Source organism: Glycine max, chromosome 3, assembly GCF_000004515.6.
Source record: "Glycine max cultivar Williams 82 chromosome 3, Glycine_max_v4.0, whole genome shotgun sequence".
NCBI lineage: Eukaryota > Viridiplantae > Streptophyta > Magnoliopsida > Fabales > Fabaceae > Glycine > Glycine max.
The window spans coordinates 44,610,679-44,629,171 of record NC_016090.4 but is presented as its reverse complement, the minus strand read 5'-3'; the positions used below and the strand labels follow the sequence as shown (position 1 = coordinate 44,629,171).

General features: G+C 32.1%; 3 protein-coding genes across 6 annotated transcripts; 2 read left to right on the top strand and 1 right to left on the bottom strand.

The window, feature by feature from the left end:
* Positions 1–210: 210 nt before the first annotated feature.
* On the bottom strand, positions 211–1,861 carry LOC100801852 (F-box protein PP2-B15). Its single transcript, XM_003521629.5, has 3 exons — positions 1,273–1,861; positions 1,044–1,162; positions 211–914 (listed from the first exon to the last, which is right to left on the bottom strand). Exons 1-3 carry the CDS (start codon positions 1,558–1,560, stop codon positions 458–460), a joined length of 864 nt encoding a protein of 287 aa, XP_003521677.2. The 5' UTR covers positions 1,561–1,861; the 3' UTR covers positions 211–457.
* A 6,265-nt stretch (positions 1,862–8,126) lies between these two features.
* Positions 8,127–11,151, top strand: LOC100818017 (cation/H(+) antiporter 15). The gene is made up of 3 exons (XM_003520749.5): positions 8,127–8,584; positions 8,696–9,700; positions 9,798–11,151. The coding sequence occupies exons 1-3, from the start codon at positions 8,393–8,395 to the stop codon at positions 11,043–11,045; spliced, it is 2,445 nt and encodes an 814-aa protein (XP_003520797.1). The 5' UTR covers positions 8,127–8,392; the 3' UTR covers positions 11,046–11,151.
* Positions 11,152–11,574: 423 nt separating this feature from the next.
* On the top strand, positions 11,575–15,038 carry LOC100817483 (CST complex subunit TEN1). 4 transcript variants are annotated; one of them, XR_005890808.1, is made up of 4 exons: positions 11,575–11,967; positions 12,131–12,482; positions 14,055–14,207; positions 14,355–15,038. XR_005890808.1 is itself a non-coding variant. In XM_041014208.1 (4 exons), the coding sequence occupies exons 2-4, from the start codon at positions 12,379–12,381 to the stop codon at positions 14,401–14,403; spliced, it is 306 nt and encodes a 101-aa protein (XP_040870142.1). In that variant the 5' UTR covers positions 11,597–11,967; positions 12,376–12,378; the 3' UTR covers positions 14,404–15,038. The 4 variants fall into 4 exon arrangements, 3 of the variants coding, with proteins under 3 accessions (XP_040870142.1, XP_006577219.1, XP_006577220.1); XM_041014208.1 differs by having other exon boundaries at positions 11,597–11,967; positions 12,376–12,482; XM_006577157.4 differs by having other exon boundaries at positions 11,600–12,264; positions 12,376–12,482.
* The last annotated feature ends 3,455 nt before the right edge of the window (positions 15,039–18,493 follow it).

Sequence of the window (18,493 nt, the reverse complement as noted above, 5' to 3'; positions counted from 1 at the left end):
CTAAAGATATGTTGAATTTTTGTCTAAAAACTGAATTTTGTAGAAATAAAACTTGACTTACTTTTACAAATTCAATTTGCAAACTTGAGTTTAATTCAAAGTTATGTTTATAAGTTTTAACCTAAGCATGTATTAACTTGGTAAAAAAAATGATACTTCCATTTCATTTTTTAAAATATTTTATAAGAAAGTGTAAAAAAAATATGATATAGAAATAAGTAAACATGATATAGTTTTGGGTTTAACTAGTTTTTCTTTTTACTGAATGGGTTTAACTAGTTGATTAGCATTAGATTGGATGGAGCAAAGAGACTGGTTCAACCTTTTGCACGTGGTATATCATATATTTGGAATAATTTTTTAACACATTTGTTTTTATATATATTTGAAGTTTATCACAAATTATAAAATTATGAGCTAAGTACAAAAATGTATTAACGTCTGATCTTGGTTGGTATCATGGTTTAGGTCTGAGTTGGATGCCTTCAAGGACAAGCCCTCCTTTCAATTGATAACCCACTTCCCTGAGACACATCTTGATCTCTTCATCACCTTCACCATTGAAGAATTCCCCGAGCTCAATCTCCATCCATCCATCCTCTCTTTTCGATGGAGAAGCAATCCCCTCGTCAAACGCTGCGTTTCTCAACACCTCTGTTCTGTTTCCGTAAAACAGAGTCTCCATCTTACGCTTGTTTTCATCTTTATGCCCCAAATACGCCTTCCCTCTGCGCACGTTCTTTCCAACCGTAACTGATACCTCCGACGGCGCAAAATCAAGCCCATAAGCTCGATGTGAAACATTCATTATCAGATAAGCCGAATATGATGTGTTTGGCGTTAGAATCCGCGTTCTGATTTTCCCTTCAATTTCTAACCAACTCACTGTTCTCAGCTCAGCCGCCTCTGGGAATCTGCAACCAAATCAAATTCTCCCAATTAACTCAAATAAATACATCCGTGTTTGGAGTATCTCACAAGTTACATTATTTTAAAAAAAAAAATTAATGGTAAACTTAAGTAGAAACTTGAAAATTAATTACCTTGATTCAGGGATTGGTTTCCAGCTCCACATCATTGGGTCGCTGCTCCATGCTATTGACAATTCCCTTGCAGATATGATATAAGATTTTTTACCCGAAGACTTTTCCAATTTGAAGCTCTGTATAATAATGAAATCAGATATTAAAAAATTGATATCAAAAGTGATGATTTGATTAAAATAAGGGCATGGAATAATGAATTGAAAGATATAGAAGATGGCGTACGAACCTTGTTGCCCTGGTCAATGAGAAGGGGGTGGCAAAGTGCATGGAAGAGTTGCTTGTATGAAGAGAAACTGAGGATGAAGGGATTCACAGCACTTGAAACAATGTCCTCGTAATCAGAGGGCAAGAAGCTTCTCCAAACGGTGTCAGAGTTGGCGCATGAGCGAAGGGTTGGGGAGACCAGTGAAACCATGCATGCCTCTAAAGGTGATGTATGTGACAAGATTTCAGAAACACAATCGTGGGGCAACGATTCTATGTTGAAGGAGCAAGACGATGCCATGTGGCTCATCAAATAAATTGAAGCTAGCTGTGATGATGTTTGGTTCTTTATTATTAAACTCTCTCGGGGGATGAAAGGTTTGTAAACAAGGAGCTTTGGTTTTCCTTTATATAGCCATGGTACATTTTTTTTTGCAGTTGCCAGTTATAAAACGTGGTTTGCTAAATGGTGGTCAACTTTTAAAGGGATTAATAAGATGGATATGAAATGTTTCTCTAAATCAAAAAAGGAAAAAAAGAGAGAGGGATAAAATGGAAATTGGAAACGCAGGTAGAAACAGTTTGCTGTGGTCAAGTCGTGCCGTCCTATGCACACAACTTGCGGAATATGTAGTCAAGAATTGTTGGAGACTCATAGGCCCTTCAGGTATGAACTAAAAATGGATAAGGTATTAAGGATTTAGGGTATAGGAAAATCCTACTCACTTCTCAGCATACGCTAAGGCCTGTTTTGGTTTTTTAGTTTTTAAATGTAATTTTCTTTATTAAATAAATTGGTTAATTTGAGCTGAATTTTCAAAACACTTAAATTATTTTTGAAATAAAAAATTTGTAAATTTAATTTTAATTTTAACAAAACATTCAATAATGACTTTCCTGCTGCGGCCGTTACATTGCATCACCATTATTTAATCTTCATTCGTTATTACTATTATTATTACTATTATTTTTGTCATTAAAAGTTAAAGATTTTAATTAAGATCGTTATAGTAAAATATAAGAAAAAACTGACATTTAATATTTTAAAAATAATTTTAACTTAGATGTCGTATAAATTTTTTTCTGTAATTTACTCCTTTTCCATAAATATAAATTTCCCTTGTAGTTGGAAATCCATACTAATGTTCTAACTGAGGAGATGGTGGCGGTTTCTTGAATTGTGTACGTGCACGTTTTTTTTTAGAGTCAATGATGTGAGTAATACTCCTCAGATGGTGGCTGCATGCATCTAAGTTTCTGGGTGCACTTATTTTGTTTCCATTAAAGTACCTACTGTCACTCCAATACAATACAAGAACAAATAAGAATTCTTTTACTAGTTTATATAGTGTATAGACCTTGGCCGTATAATATCATTCCAAATCTGCAAGCATAAATATGTTTATGAGAAATGATTTTTGGTGACCTTTTTCCCCTCTCTTTTTGTCTTTTTTTTTCTTTCCTTCTTCCTTCTCCCTTCTCATGCTCCCTCTTGTTGTAGCCACTTTCATCGTCGATGACACTATGGTGGTGGTAACTGAGAAATTGAGAAAGACAAATTCATAGTTGTGTTGGTGGATGATTATTCTAAAGTTAGGCGACACTATGGTATTGGTGGGGAGAGAGACAATACTCTTTTTCTATTATTTTTTGAAAAGTATGGTGGAGAGAGACATATTTTGGACTTTTACTTAAAAAGGGTGTAATTTTTTTTTCAATTTTTTCATTTGAGACTCGAACTCAAATTATCACCGAAAATGAAATAAGTCGCATAAGTCATAATATCTATTATAATTTATTATTTTTTTTAATTAAAGTCACAAAATTTTTTATGACTTTAGTTTATTTTTTTTTATTTACGACTTCAAAATTATATATGTTTTTGTTTAATCTTACAACTTTAAAGTCAGAAGTTTTTTTTTACCTTTAAATATTTTTTTATAATTTTTTATTTTCTTTTTCTTTTATTTTTTAAAAAAATTAAAGTAAATTTTTCTACAACTTCAGTTAAAAAAGTGGGAAAAAAAACTTGTAGCAAATATTACGACTATTAACTCAGAAAACCTAATATTTATAACTTAATTCATTTTTTATAATAATTTGAAATTGACCCAAATAAAAAAATCGACAAAAATTACACCCTTTTAATAAAATTTCTTCCATATTTCTCATCTTTAGACAGATACTGGTCAATTTTATGTTCTAAAAAGCAGGTAGCAGTTCCTTTCAATGCCAGTTTTTGCTTTGTTTTCGTTAAAATTTGTTTCATGCTTTTGTTTTGGTTATAATTTTTTCATGAATGTCCTGATGCTTCTAAATTCTAATTGCCCATTCCCCTCCCCCTTAAGAATAAAATGTATCCTTTTTATGCCAAAAATGATCCAACATAAACTCAAGAAAAGAATAATGGTATTTGAAAAAAATTCAAGTGTTCATTTGACTAGAAATAATACTAAAATAAAATATATAAGTGAAATATATAAGTGTTTGAGTGAAAGATAATTCTTACCTTAAAAACTGATTTTATAAAATTAAATTAGACCTAAATTTATATTTTAAGATTTTCATGAACCATATTGAAAAAGAGGGGGAAAAAAGCGTTGGAACTTGGAAGATATCAGTTTTTAAGCTAGTTAAGATACCATTGGTGGAAAAACACTCATTCCCAAACAAAATATTGATGTTTAACAAGTTTTTTGGGTAAGATGGAAGCTATGCAGTGGAGTCATTGGTTCTGCTACAAAAAGCACTAATTGTTATGAGTACGTGTTCTTTTTTACTACATTATATTATGAGTACGTGTTTACAAGCTGATGGGAAGGGAGTTTGTTATTGTTTCCATAGATTATAGTAGTCTATAATTGTTTTGTTTTTGTGTCTTATCCGTTCTAAAAAAAATAAAAAATACTTATTTTAAGGTTTTCACAATACTTTTTATTTGTTGCTCATCTTATTTTTATGACAAGAATATACATTAGGGTTGGATATACGGGGAAATCCGGTACATTTAAAGCTTGTCCGCATAGGTTCGTCGATCTATACAGGCCTGTTTATATGCATTTTTTAGGCATAATCTTATAATTAATTATCTAATTTCTCTCTTTAGGATTTGTTACGTATAACTCCCAAATTTTGAATTCAGTTTATTCCGCTTTTTTTATAATGCGGATTTTAAACATCTAGTTTTATCTTACATAAATAAGAGATTTTTACACTGTTTATGTAATAATATAATTTGTACTAAACAGAGTCTATATATCAATGGAACAAATTTAAAGGCTCATATTTTTGTTAGTATGTTACTTTTTTGGTAGAAAAACGAAAATCACCTGAAATCAACACTAATTATACTGATATTTTACGAAGCAAAAATAAAATAAAATTATGCTGATATTTTCCTTATTTAAAATTCGTGCTTGTCTAAAGAAACATTGACTTTGTTTACTTTTTAAGAAGTTGAATATTTCCTTGTTGTGGATGTCAAATGGAACTTGGGTTAATTTGAATCAAATACCTATCAGTGAGCATGCAACTTTGACAATGTTCAAACCGCAAAGCGATGCATACGTTTCCCATTTTAAAGTACCATGCTTATATATGCTTATAGTAATCAACTTCATTCATTAGTTTGTTTTTCTTTTTTTTGTTTCGTTTTCATATTATATCCCGTTCTGATGGCATGCATTAATATATTAATATTAATATACAGAACAACTCCAAAAGATTGGTCAGGAAGAATAAAATAGAGTTCCATACAATTGAGCCTTACAGACTTTCTCCTCCTTAAACTGGAATACACTTTCTTCTCCCTAATGTTTTTTTTGTTATCGACTTATCGTGTTGGATATATATATAGAATACAAATTGAACTTCATGTGTCCACAAAATTTATTTTTTTGTTTAATTCTTATAATATATCTTATTTTTTCTTTACTTCTTATATTTTTAAAATTTTAGTTTTAGTTTTTATTTTTTTATAAATTAAACTTTTGGTCTTTATAGTATTAATATTTTTATTTTTATTCCTGTAATTTTTTTTTTGGTTTTAGGTTTTGGTTATATACAAATCATTAGTCCAAATTTATTTTCTAGAATTTCATTGACTAAATGTCCTTATTAAATGAAATTGTCCAAGTGCATGCAGTGGTAGCTGACAGCCCAAAAGAGACATTGCAAGTTGCAAGTTGCAGCGTCTTATCTTATGTTGGTACCTATTTGAATTTTGACAAAAGAAACTAAAGAAATGAAATTAAATAACCTAGCTAAGAAGGTTTCGGGCAGTTCGATGTACTCACATATATTTTTTTCATTTGTTATACATATGCATACGTTTAATTATAATTTCAACTGTTGAACTTTTAATCCATAAATATTTTTTTACTTTATCTTTGAAATAAAATATCTCATTACAAGGAAATGAATTAAGGGGGGCTTGGTCGCTCGGGATGTAGTTTTGGAAAGACGAAAAAATAAAGGGTCTAAAATCGTATAGGACCAGATACACGTGAAACCGGAAAAGTAGGGTGGGTTTGAACTTTGTTCAATGAAAAGTATTAAAAAAATGTACAACGAATTTTATAGTTAATTTTAAGTAATTTTAAAAAATCGATTAATAATATTTATTATACTTTTTAGTTAAATGATTTTTTGTTTCATTTTTAATTTTTAAATATGAATCTGAATGAACATTAATAAAATTATAAACAAATGAACATATTATTAAGCAATATTAAATTAATTAATATACTTTAAATAATTATTTTAATAATTGTAGAAAATTTTACATATATACTTGACGTAAGTATAATGTCATGAAAGTGTTTAATTATTTTAATTATCTGACATTTAGAAATTTTCCAAGATAAAGTTTATATTGACCAACTATTGACGACACTGACAAGTATAATAACAAATATAATGTAATATTTTTATTTTTAATACGTTATTATAATTTTGTAATTCATTATGTGACTAATTTTTTATTATAAATATTTAAAATAAAAATAATATTAAATAAATATTTGTAGGACTTAAAATGTTTATTTTTAAAAAATAATTATGACACTTTATTCATTAAAATATCTACAAGATGTTGAAAATATTAACTTGATTAATATTACATCAACCAAATTTGGATCTCTTAAAAAAATGATTAGTATAAGATGATTCTCTTAATCTCCGAGATTTTCATTCAAGTTGCACTTCTACTCCTCCCTTAAATTTTGATAACTCCGTTTTTAAAAAACACGTGATTAGCAGGTGTTTTTTCTTTAAACAAAATTAACCCAAAATTACCCCTTTCTTCCTCGTGTACTATGTTTCCATTCCCAATTCCTAAAGCGTTAACTGAAACTACATTGCTAAAGTCTTAGAAATCGAATATATTTTATCAATGTATCCTGCAGGTTTTTATCAATGTCCCGTGGTGGTTTTTAACTTGAGTTCTACGTAGATTAGTTTCAATCTATTTTTATCGAACACGATCCCACTTAGTATTTATAATATTCAATATTCATCCATCTTCCTCAACTAATTAATACCAAGAGAATGTGGGTTTCTCCTTATTTTTAATTTATTTTTTTCTTATTAATTTTACATGTTGCCATTTTATTTAATTAGATATAAATTTCTCATTAGATGTGTCTAAAATTAAGGTGTTAGATTTGTGACAACACAATAATTTCTCTTTTTTTACTACAAGTTTAGTAAACAGAGGAATTCCTAGCGTTTTATTTTTTTATTGCTTATTATGTAAATGAATCAACGTTTTTATACTATTTTATTCACTTATATTTATTTATATATATGCTTATGTCATTTTTTATTATTGTAAAAACAATGTAAAACATGTACTTGAATTTTTGTGTGTTTATAATTCATATTTTTTAAATGTATTTATTATAAAAATTATAACTTCTTTTAAAATAATATTTTAAATCATGTTGAAGATATTTTAATTATGTAATATTGCTAAAGTTTATCTATTATATATATATATATATATATATATATATATATATTATAATTATCTATTATTTTTAATTTAACCAAATATCTATAAATTCCTTTTTTTTATTTACTATTGTTCGTAAACTATATTTTAATAACTGCATTAAAAAATAGTATATATATATGCGCGTGCGCAAAATAATTTATTTCTCAACTTATATGCTTAATTAAAAAATAAATGTTATAAATTATTTTAAATTTAACAACATTCCCTCCCCCCTCCGTTAAAACCCCTCCTTATCCCCTTCCTTCATTTAAACCAAACAGTCTAATAGATATGGAAGTGCATAAAAAAGTGTAGAGATAGTGTTAAATTACAAAAAAAAAAAAAAGAAAAAAAAAAGCGCAACAATACATTATATAATCATAAATATCTAAATTGTTACAATGATTTTAACCGATTAATATTATTATGCTAGGGGTGTCATTTTCTGAATGCTCACTACCAGCTTCAATAGCAAGTACAACTGTCATACCTATTTGTTACCATACGAAAATAGTTTTTATTTATTGAATTCTATAATGAATCTAAACTTCTTTTTTTTCTTATATTTCCATGAAATATGTATGTGAGGGTTGTATATGTAAAACCATTTTTTATGGGTAGATAAACCATTTAGTTGTAGACATGTCACTGTATTTGATAGGATCTTGCAATTTGAATGTTACAGTTAAGGTTGTTGGTTGTTATAGTTGGATGCGTGTCTATATGAAAGGAAGTATTAGATGCCGTTCAAATATAGAAACACCACAGATATTGGGTTGACTAATGGCAATTGCATTTCATGTGTAATGATTTAGATAGAATAATAATGAAATGGAAATTCCTGGCAATGTTCCTTTAGATTAGGGGAAGATATATAACATCATAAGCCAGTAATAGGGAATACAACTACTTTTTGTGCGCAAAAGGGCATTACAACTAATAATAAGGTAAGTGCTACCTCAAATAGATACGTATACCTGGAACTTTTGTTCTCCTGTATTTTTGGCTTATTTGTATGATACATACAACTGATTCAACAATTTAATCTGGGGTCTTGTTATTCGCAAACAATTTAGAAAGGTTTTGAAGGAGAAAGAAGAAAGAAAAATTGAAAGTAGCATCTCTGTTACAATATATCAGAGAAGCTATGGCGAATACGATGCCTGCATGTTATGAGGTATATATAACCAATCCTAGTCGAATCTGGCAAACTGATAAAGTCCTCAAAACAGAGCTCCCTATTATCGCTTTCCAAATTGCCTTTGTCGTTGTGTTGTCTCGTATTTTCTTCATTATCTACAAACCTCTCCATCAAACTCGCCTCATTTCACAAATCTCTGTAAGCATATAGAATATAGATCAACAAAACAAGTTCTTTTGTTTTTGATTTTTCTCATCTATCATTCCAATAATAACATAATTTGTGGGTATTCCAAATGTAATTATGCAGGTTGGTTTCTTGCTAACTCCACCATTACTTGGGAGATACACACCAATTTTTGAGTTCATATTTCCTGTAAATGGTGTCCTAAATGTTGAAGTTCTTTCCCACCTTGGTCTCATATTTTATGCATTCCTCAGCGGTTTGGAGATGAACTTAGATACCATTTTACGAGTGAAAAAGAAGGCTGCTAGCATTGCGGTTGCCGGGATCGTCTTTCCGATGGTGATGGGCCCATGCTTATATGCTTTGTACCGAAAAATTTACGGCAGTCATGGAGTATTCCCCCTTGAAGAAAGTACAGTTAATGCTTATTTACTTTGGACTTTAATTCTCACAGTCACAGGTTTTCCTGTCATAGCTCACACACTTTCTGAGCTCAAGCTCATTTATACTGGTCTTGGCAAAGCTGCTTTAACAGCAGCCATGATCAGTGACACCTACAGTTGGATTCTTTTCACTTTACTTGTTCCATTTGCAATTAATGGTCAAGGAGCTATCTACACGGTGCTAAGCACGTTAGTATTCATTGTTGTATGCATCTTTGTGGTACGTCCAATCATTCTACGGTTTATGGATAACAAGGTAGACAATGATGAGTGGGATGATAACGAATTACTCTTTGTGGTGATGGGGGTTTTGGCTTGTTCACTCATTACGGATATTCTTGGTGCTCATGGCATTGTTGGGGCTTTTGTATATGGATTGATTTTACCTCATGGGAAATTTGCCGACATGATGATGTCTATTTCAGATGATTTTACTGGAGGCTTTCTGGCACCACTCTTCTTCACTGGCAATGGAATGAGACTTATCTTATCCTCAGTTTTCCAAGGAAATTGGCCCTTAACACTACTGATTATACTCTTGTTGTGTTCTCTAAAGATTTTAAGCACTTTATTTGCCAGTTTCTTCTTTGGTGTGCACACTAAAGATGGTTTAGCCATGGGCTTGCTTCTCAATACCAAGGGTGCCATGGCACTGATCATGCTAAACATTGCTTGGGATAGAGCGGTATTGATCTATTTAACACATTGTATTTAATTACTCAATTTTTTTGTCGATAAAATTCTCGTATAATTTACAAGTTCTTGTAATGTGTTAATTGCAGATTTTTTCTGTACCTACCTATGCGGTTATGGCTTCAGCTGTTCTTCTAATGACTGTAGTAGTATCTCCTGTCATCAATGCGGTCTACAGACCAAGAAAAAGATTCGAGCAGAATAAGCTAAAGACTATACAAAAACTAAGAGTCGATGCGGAGCTTCGAATTCTAGCATGTGTCCACAATACTCGGCAAGCCACAAGCATGATCAGCATAATTGAAACTTTTAATGCCACTAGACTTACCCCTATACATGTTTTTGCCATGTACCTTATTGAACTTACTGGACGTGCTGCTGCCCTTGTTGCTGCACATATAGAGAAGCCTAGTAGCCAACCCGGAGAACAAAATCTCACCAAATCACAGGCAGAGTTAGAAAACATTGCCAATGCATTTGATGCATTTGGAGAGGCATATGACGCTGCCAGAATCGAAACCTTAAATGTGGTGTCATCCTATGCAACCATTCATGAGGACATATACAACTCAGCAAATGAGAAACACACAAGCTTAATTGTCCTTCCATTCCATAAACAATTAAATTCAGAAGGTGCGCTTGAAGTAACCAATGTTGTGTACAGAGATATAAACCAAAATGTAATGCAGCATGCCCCTTGCTCTGTGGGAATATTTGTTGATCGTGATTTTGGGTCAATCCCCAAAACGAACCTTCGTATTCTTATGCTTTTTGTTGGAGGCCCTGATGATCGTGAAGCCTTAGCTGTTGCATGGAGGATGGCAGGACATCCAGGAATTAAACTATCAGTGATTCGAATTCTTTTGTGTGATGAAGCAGCAGAAGTAGATTCTTCAATTCATGCTGAAGCACGAGGGATATTGTCTTCTGTAATGGATAGTGAGAAGCAGAAAGAGTTAGATGACGATTATATAAATTCATTTAGATATACGGCAGTCAACAATAAGGATTATATATCTTACTCAGAGATTGATGTCCATACTGGTGAAGATATTCCCGCAATCCTCAATGAGCTAGAAAAAAATGGTTGTGATTTGTACGTAGTGGGACAAGGGAATTGTAGGAGCTCTAAAGTCTTCTCAAATTTGCTAGAATGGTGTGAATGCTTAGAACTTGGAGTTATAGGGGATATTTTGGCCTCAAACAATTCTGGTTCGCGCTCATCTTTGCTAGTTGTTCAACAATATGGGTATGGAGGAATGGCTTTTGGAAATAATCTCCACCAAAAGGGCACCAATAACGATGGATTTGAGTCACTTGTTGTGAAGACAGAGTAAGCATTGAGATTGGTAAGGAACAAACGTGTAGATTATTGAAAGATTCAATAAACTTTTGGAAAATACCAGGTTTTTGTTTCAGATTAGAATTTGTAACATGAATCTATTGAATGGAAAATTAATGTCGCTGACTTTCAGTTACATTTGTTCATCTCATGGCTCTTTTTGAATGTAATCTAATAAAAAAAAATTGTGAACAAAAACTAACATAGCTGTTTGGGCATCATTGCAGGGCCAATCGACCACATTAACATATGAAAAGTTAAAGTTAACCAATAAAATACTTTAAGACGTGTGCATTTTCAAAAGTTTTATAAATGTATGCGTTGGATCCTTCCTACTGTACCCAACAAGAACAACATAACTTATAATTTTGTTATAATCGACCAAGTAGCACATAATTAATATCCCACATCACTACACAAGCCTTGTCTACAGTAAGAGACTCACATTTAGTCGGCATACTCCAATGGATCACCACTCCACACACGTCACCCTTAGTGAGTACAGTAAATAGTTACCAACTCGGTCATTGTCGTCATATATAATTAAGAGGATAACACCACAGAACTTAAGTTACATTCTATCAACAAATTAAAGACCTCAAACAAATAATGACTTTATCATCCGAGTCCCCTGAATGCGCGGCCGTTATGATCTAGCAAATTTCAATATATCATACATGACTACTAATGGTGGTGTGATATGCTGTTACGTGAGCCAAGTTGGCAAATTGAAGGTTGTGATTAATGCTTTCGGGGAAAACAAGACTACAAGAGTGTCTCGTTGAAAGCGCTTCATTTGTTCAAGTTGTTCGTGCTGAATGAAGAGAAGCAACGTGGAGTTATTGATATCCTAAGGTTGAAAAAGACAAAGCTTCTCTAGTTCCTGAGTCGGAGAAATCAGCTTGCTGGATCAACAAGTACTATCGTATCTCCTTGCCAGAACAATTCAATATGTTTACAACTAATGCAGCTTGAAAATAAATAGTTTGGTTGATGTTGATTTTGTGTTGCATTATGTATGTACATGTGATTTAATTAAACGGGCTCGACGACGGTGTTCTGCGGCGGTTCCGACAAAAGCCCCTCCACAATAACGTCGCTTGGTGCTCGTTTATGGCGCCGTCACATCCTGACGAATCTCCACCGCGGATTGCTGAATGTTTTGCCGTTTTGTGTTCTAGTTCTAGCTTAGAGGATGTGCTACAAAGGCATTAGTAATATGAAACTTACCATTATCATGAATTTGTGGCTTGGGAAATGTCATTATTGCATATGTTATGCTTTGCCAAATTGCAGGCAAAAGTGAAAGTTTTATTTGGTTTCAGGTGATGGCATCTTTGGAAATAAAATCTGGTGCATTGGTTTCTTTACAAGACCTGCGCCCATCATCTCCTTTTTTTGAGCAAGGTGCTTCGCTCAGAATAACTGGAAAGTGAGTGCTGCCATTCTAATTCCACTGTATCTGACTTTTCTTTCAGTGAGATGTTTCACTTTTGTAGTGAAAATTTCGTATATAGCATAATGTTAAAATCCCCCGTCTTTGGGTTTTGTTGCCAATCATGGTGAATGAATATATGAGTTGAAAGTTGAAACACTTCAGGGATTCAGCTAGCATTATGTTAGTTTAACCATCCATAGATCTGGTTATGCATTTATATGACTTCTAGTTTAACGGTTAACCATCCGTACTGAGCTTGGAAGAATTGTAAATGGCATGATAGCAGGGTGAGCATAGCAGCAATTGGTTTTTGGATTTGCCATGGATGTATGAGGGAACAACAACATTGACATTTCTGGAATGATGGCAGTTTGGGCATGGTAAATTTACTGTCCATCATAGAGATGGAAGTTACATGACAATGCTAAACTGCCTGAATATTTTGACCAGCTTGGAGGTAGTTGGCATACTTTATGTGCCTCAGATCTATACATTTCAGAATGCTAGTGATTTCAAAGTTGCTAAAAATATGAATAGATTGCCTCGATTCCCAAAATCATGGCCTGTAGAATTGGATTGGAGAGACGAGTTTCAATATAAGAAACATTTGTTATGTACTCAATGTAGTTCCTCTGGATTTTCATTTTCATCTGTTATCATTTCCAACAATATCAAATACACATCTACAATCGACAATAAAATACATTTTGGTCATCTATTGGACCTTGAACAAGGTTTTAGCTTGTTAACAATCATGTGTATATTAGTTTTCACTTTTCAGCTATGAAACCTGAACACAAACATTTTGGTCATGACTTGTGATTCACTTCTTTAAATTCTATCATTGCGTTTATTGTAATTTAATGCAATAATGCATTGTACTAAGTATTACTAGTATTTTGTTAGAATGCATCATCTCTGCATTCATGGGTCACTCTGAGAGTGGCATTTATTATGTCTCTTTTATCTTCATGTAGCTGCATAATAGGAGTATTACTAACATATAAAATAGGTTTAAATACATTTCTGGTTTTTCTAGTTTCACCAAAGTTCAGTTTTGGCCCTGCTAGTTCCTAATTCTTGTTTCTTATTGCAATAAATGGTACCTGTAGATTTTAAATAGTTGCAATTAAGTTCACTTTGCCCAGTCCTTGGTCTTTATTGATGCGATGCCTTTCTTGTTGGCTTGGCATTAAATTGATGATAAGTCATGTGACATTATTTTTTGCTGACATGGTAATCAACACTAGACTGACTGGAATTGCATCAATTTGAGAACTACTAGTATCTTCAACTGAAACTAGTGGGATCAAAACTGAATTCAGTAAAAACAGAGTAATAAACCATGTAAAATACTTCCTAATAATTGAAACATCCGTACATATTGTAGTGATATTTAAATGCTTTATCTAATTGCCTATAACTGCTCCACTGGTACAAGCAGCTGTATGATTGCATTCTGTCCGACTAAATTGCTCTATTATATATCTTTTGCTGTTGCCAGTTATGAGTGATGACTGATGACAGTGAAGTGTCATTCAATAACTTATGTGTAGCCTTCCACAGGTTGCACGAATACTCTATAGAGACAGGCCTAGCAACAATTATTGATGGTGATGACATTCTAAAAGTTAGTACCAAACATCTGAGGGACCTTACTTTTCAAGTTGGCTCTGTCTACCAATTCATTAGTGAACTCCTTATCCAAGCTGTAATGAGGTATGTTCTTGTCAAGAATGGGTAAAAAGGCTTGCCTCTCCCTGTTTTCTCTTAGACACATAAAGTGCTTTGTAATTACACATTCACCCACAACATGCACAATGGTCTTAATAAGATGATTAACCATGGTTTTTTGTTCCTTGTTAGGGAGTTTTGCAAGCACGTGTTGGTAGAAACGTTGATGGGATTGATCTAAATCTTTATCATCAGTCCCTGCTGTTTTTAAGACAGTTTCAAGCCAATCATTTAAACAATCCAGCAACTGCGTAGGAGTATTTGAACACAAAAGTCGCCATGCTAATATAAAAATACTTTATTCTCATAATATAAAGAAAGATGAAAGGTTGCTCCGTAAACTATTTTCATAGCAATATGCTATACAGAGATACTGAATGCCTAGGCATTTCTATGTGTTTTTCACATGAAGGCGTGGTGTTCTGCAGACTACAGTGCTCATCATGTAAACAGAATCTTAACAATGTTCACGATGTCATTTCATTTTATTTTATTCTCACTTTTTTTGGCTGCAAAAGGGTCATGGCATCAAAGATCGTTAGGTATGAGTTAGGCTTAGCTGGGATGCTTCACGGGGGCATTTAGTTTTTCATGTGAAGCTATGCAACAAACTTTGACCATCTCTTGTTTTGCAACCTTAAAAACTAGGTGAGGGAGGGGGAGGGGTGGTGGTATATTTAAGGCAACATAGAAGATATTTTAATACATGTCAGCTGTCTCTTTTTTGTGTTACATTACTATTTCAACTTCTCTGTAGCATTTGTATTCTACATGGTCGTACATATTTCCATGTGCTGCATTGTGGTGAAAAAGGCACAACTCAACATACAAATTACCAAGAAATTCTCACATTATTATCCACCACCCATACAAAATTCTGGGTGTTGAATTTGCAAATTTATGTTGACATGCAATGATTTGCAGATGAAGATGCATATCTATCTTGTAATGATGGAATATATGTTGGTTCTATGCCCCACATATCACTCCATACTTATTTGATTTTGAACTTTGTTGGTCACGCGCTTGGATAATTTGTACGTCCTTAGTGCTAACAAAGCACGTCAATCTGTCTATATATTAATACTCCACTTGTTTAAGCGTAAAACTAACGTCAATTTCTTAGTCAAACTATGTGGAGCCTGTCATCCCACTATGGTGTTAGTAAATGTTCCGAGAATGATGTTCACGGTTCTTATTGGATTTAATGCATTGGGGAAAATTAGAGCAAATGAAGAGAGAACTGTGTCTTTGACATTGGGCAAAAGGGGGGTCTATGCATCCGCATCCACAGAGCCGAATAATTGATGATAAATAGGATATTGTTTGTTTGTTATGGAAACAGAGGCCAATAAAGGAAATTAAAACATTAGCATTGGTTTTATCGTTGACACTAGTAATAATGTTACATAATTGCAATATGATGGTGGATAAACGTGTGGCCACCGCAAAGTCCATGGTCACGCGAGAATGAATATTCTTGTATTACATTTATATTAGTAAAACTATACTTGTAATCTCATGTTTAAAGTTTTGATTTAATGTCTATTATGACAATTTCGTCCATCTAGTTTTTTTAGTTTCATATTAGTGTTAACACATGAACGTGACACATATTACATACAGACAACAAAAATATGAATAAAAGAAAATACAGACAACAAAAATAACCTTTTTTTTCTTCTTATTTAAAGAAACAAAAAAATAAAACGTTTCTCCTTCATCTCTCCTCTTGTATTTTTCTCTCTAGAAACATCACTAGTCACCAAATACTTTTTTTTTTCTTTACACTTTTGAACCCTCTAGCTAGTAGGAACAAACATCTCTATTGGAGTTCCACGTTGGGGCTAGAGAGAGAGAGAGAGCGGGCGAAAGAAAAATATCTAATTGTAGAATGGGTATACTCAAAATTCTCTATTACTCATAAAAAAAATTCTAATTTTTGAAAGATTTTTTTTCTTTGATTAGACTTTACTTATGTTTTGATAGAACTTCGAATTAATAAAAAAAAATCTTCAAATGAACTAAAGGGTTTTAAAAAATCTCTCTTTTCCTTTTTTTGCTATGTTTTGGCAACTTGGGGTCTTTGAAAAACACTAAAATATGGAGTTTGAAGAGTTGTTTTTGGCAACTTGGTGGGGTCTTTGAAAAACACTAAAAAAATTGAAGTTTTGTTGGTTTTATTATGAGTTGTTTTTCTTTCCCCATTTTTTTATATATAAAAAAAAAAACTTCGATGGGTTTAGATGAACTTCAACGAGTGGGACGCGTTCAGTGAAACGAACTAAGGTTTGACGTGGTTTAAAACAAGGGAGCACAAGTTGTTGAAGAATCTGGATAGTACATGATAGATTTTGGATAATGGAGTATTGTCTAGCTGGTAGATGATTTTTTTTTTTTCGTTTACTTTGAAGGTGTCATCTATGTGGATTGTGAGAAGAAAATAATAGGAGAAGTTGGTTTTTAGAGGAAAAACGTGACTTCTAAAGCTAGCTTGTTTACATAGGAGACATTTGTTAAGTCTCAACAGAACTAATAGAGTGAAGCTAAAAATAAAATAAATTGAAGGATCAAAATTTAGCAAAAGAAAAAAGGAATGAATCAAGACTTTAAACGATCATAAGAGACTAAAAGAAGCACAGGTGCGCACGCACCTACCTACCCATTGAGAAAAAGAAGCACAGTGAGTGATCACTGGTTATGTGGTGCGCCGCCCCACACGTGATTCCTGATTCTCACAATTTCACGTGTCTCTCTGTCTTAGCGGATCCTTCAAGTATGGGATTTGAATTCATATTTTTTACCATGAGATCTAGTTCATCAGATGTATAATTATTATAAATTTTTTTATATTATGTTTAATTTTTATGAAAAAATCCTTATTTCTGCCTTGTATTTTAATTAATAAATAACATAAAAATGTAACCTTTAATTTAAAAATTATGGGATTTAATTCAAATTATTCTCTGTAATATTAATGAATTTTTTTTGCATGATTAATCAATTAAAATTTACATTAGATATAATTTTTAAAATAGTTATATAAAGTCAAAAAATTAATTATAATATTACTTACAATCTGTAGTTGAGTTACAATATTTTTTTTATAACATTGTAAGTGTTTTTAAATTAAATTTTATAGAGTTAATATTTTTTAATTGAAGGCATTAATTAAAAAGGAGATTTGGAGTTCCCTCCTTTCGGTCCCTTTCTTTTTCTATGCGGATCAATCACACTGAAATCTCAATGTGATTAGAATTGGATAGCTCATCTCATCACGATTTATGACCCATGACATTATCCTCTCACCACAAAATTGATGTTAAGGATTGACTGGAACTGATCGATGTCTTGATTAAATTTAGAAGTATTAAATAATTTATAATCAATTTATCAAAATGTTACAAATATTTAAATTAAGCTTATATGAGCGTAAAACAGACACTCCATCGGTACCAAAAAAAAGCATAGCATGTTTGGTTACCTATCATAATTGATTCTAAGATTCAAAATAATTATGGTAAAAAATTTGAAAAATTAAAAACAACTATTTATTGTTTTGGCTTTTAACATTATTTTGGCATTAATTATAAAAAAAATCTAATCCAAACATGCTGAGTTGCTGACAGACACTTCATCGTAATTGATTCTGAACTGGTGAGTTTGTTATCTATTTTGTCGAGTAAAAGAAATTATGTGTATTCATAGAAAAGAAAATACTGAATGGCAATCTCATTAGTGATTAATGAATGAGTGGGTTTCACTATTTCAGTTTATTCAATGATTATTTTGAATTTTCTATATATTATAGTAGTTAAAAACAGTCAAGTATATTTTAACAGTGTTGCATTACTACATGCTCTTATTTCTTTTTATTATTTTTTTGGGCCATTTCTCTCATTTGATTTCAACACCTAAGCAAAACTGATTAGACACAGAAATTGTACCGACAGGGATGCTTGACCCATATGACTATATCGATTATCTCGGGGACTTGGGTCCACCATATCTTCCTTGATATACTGACGCAAATAACTGAAATAAGTGAACTTACTACCCACAAAGAGATATTGTCTGAAATGTTTTTTTCAGATCATATATATTCTTGCGTTTATTTTTGTAAAAAAAAAATTAAAAAAAAAACTGTTTAGTTAGAAAACTCAGACCATCTGACCCGCAATAAAAAGTGGTAAAAGCGACAAAGGCAGAGATAATTTAAGTATATGATTACACTATATAAGAATAATCATGCAATTGCCTGCTTAATATTA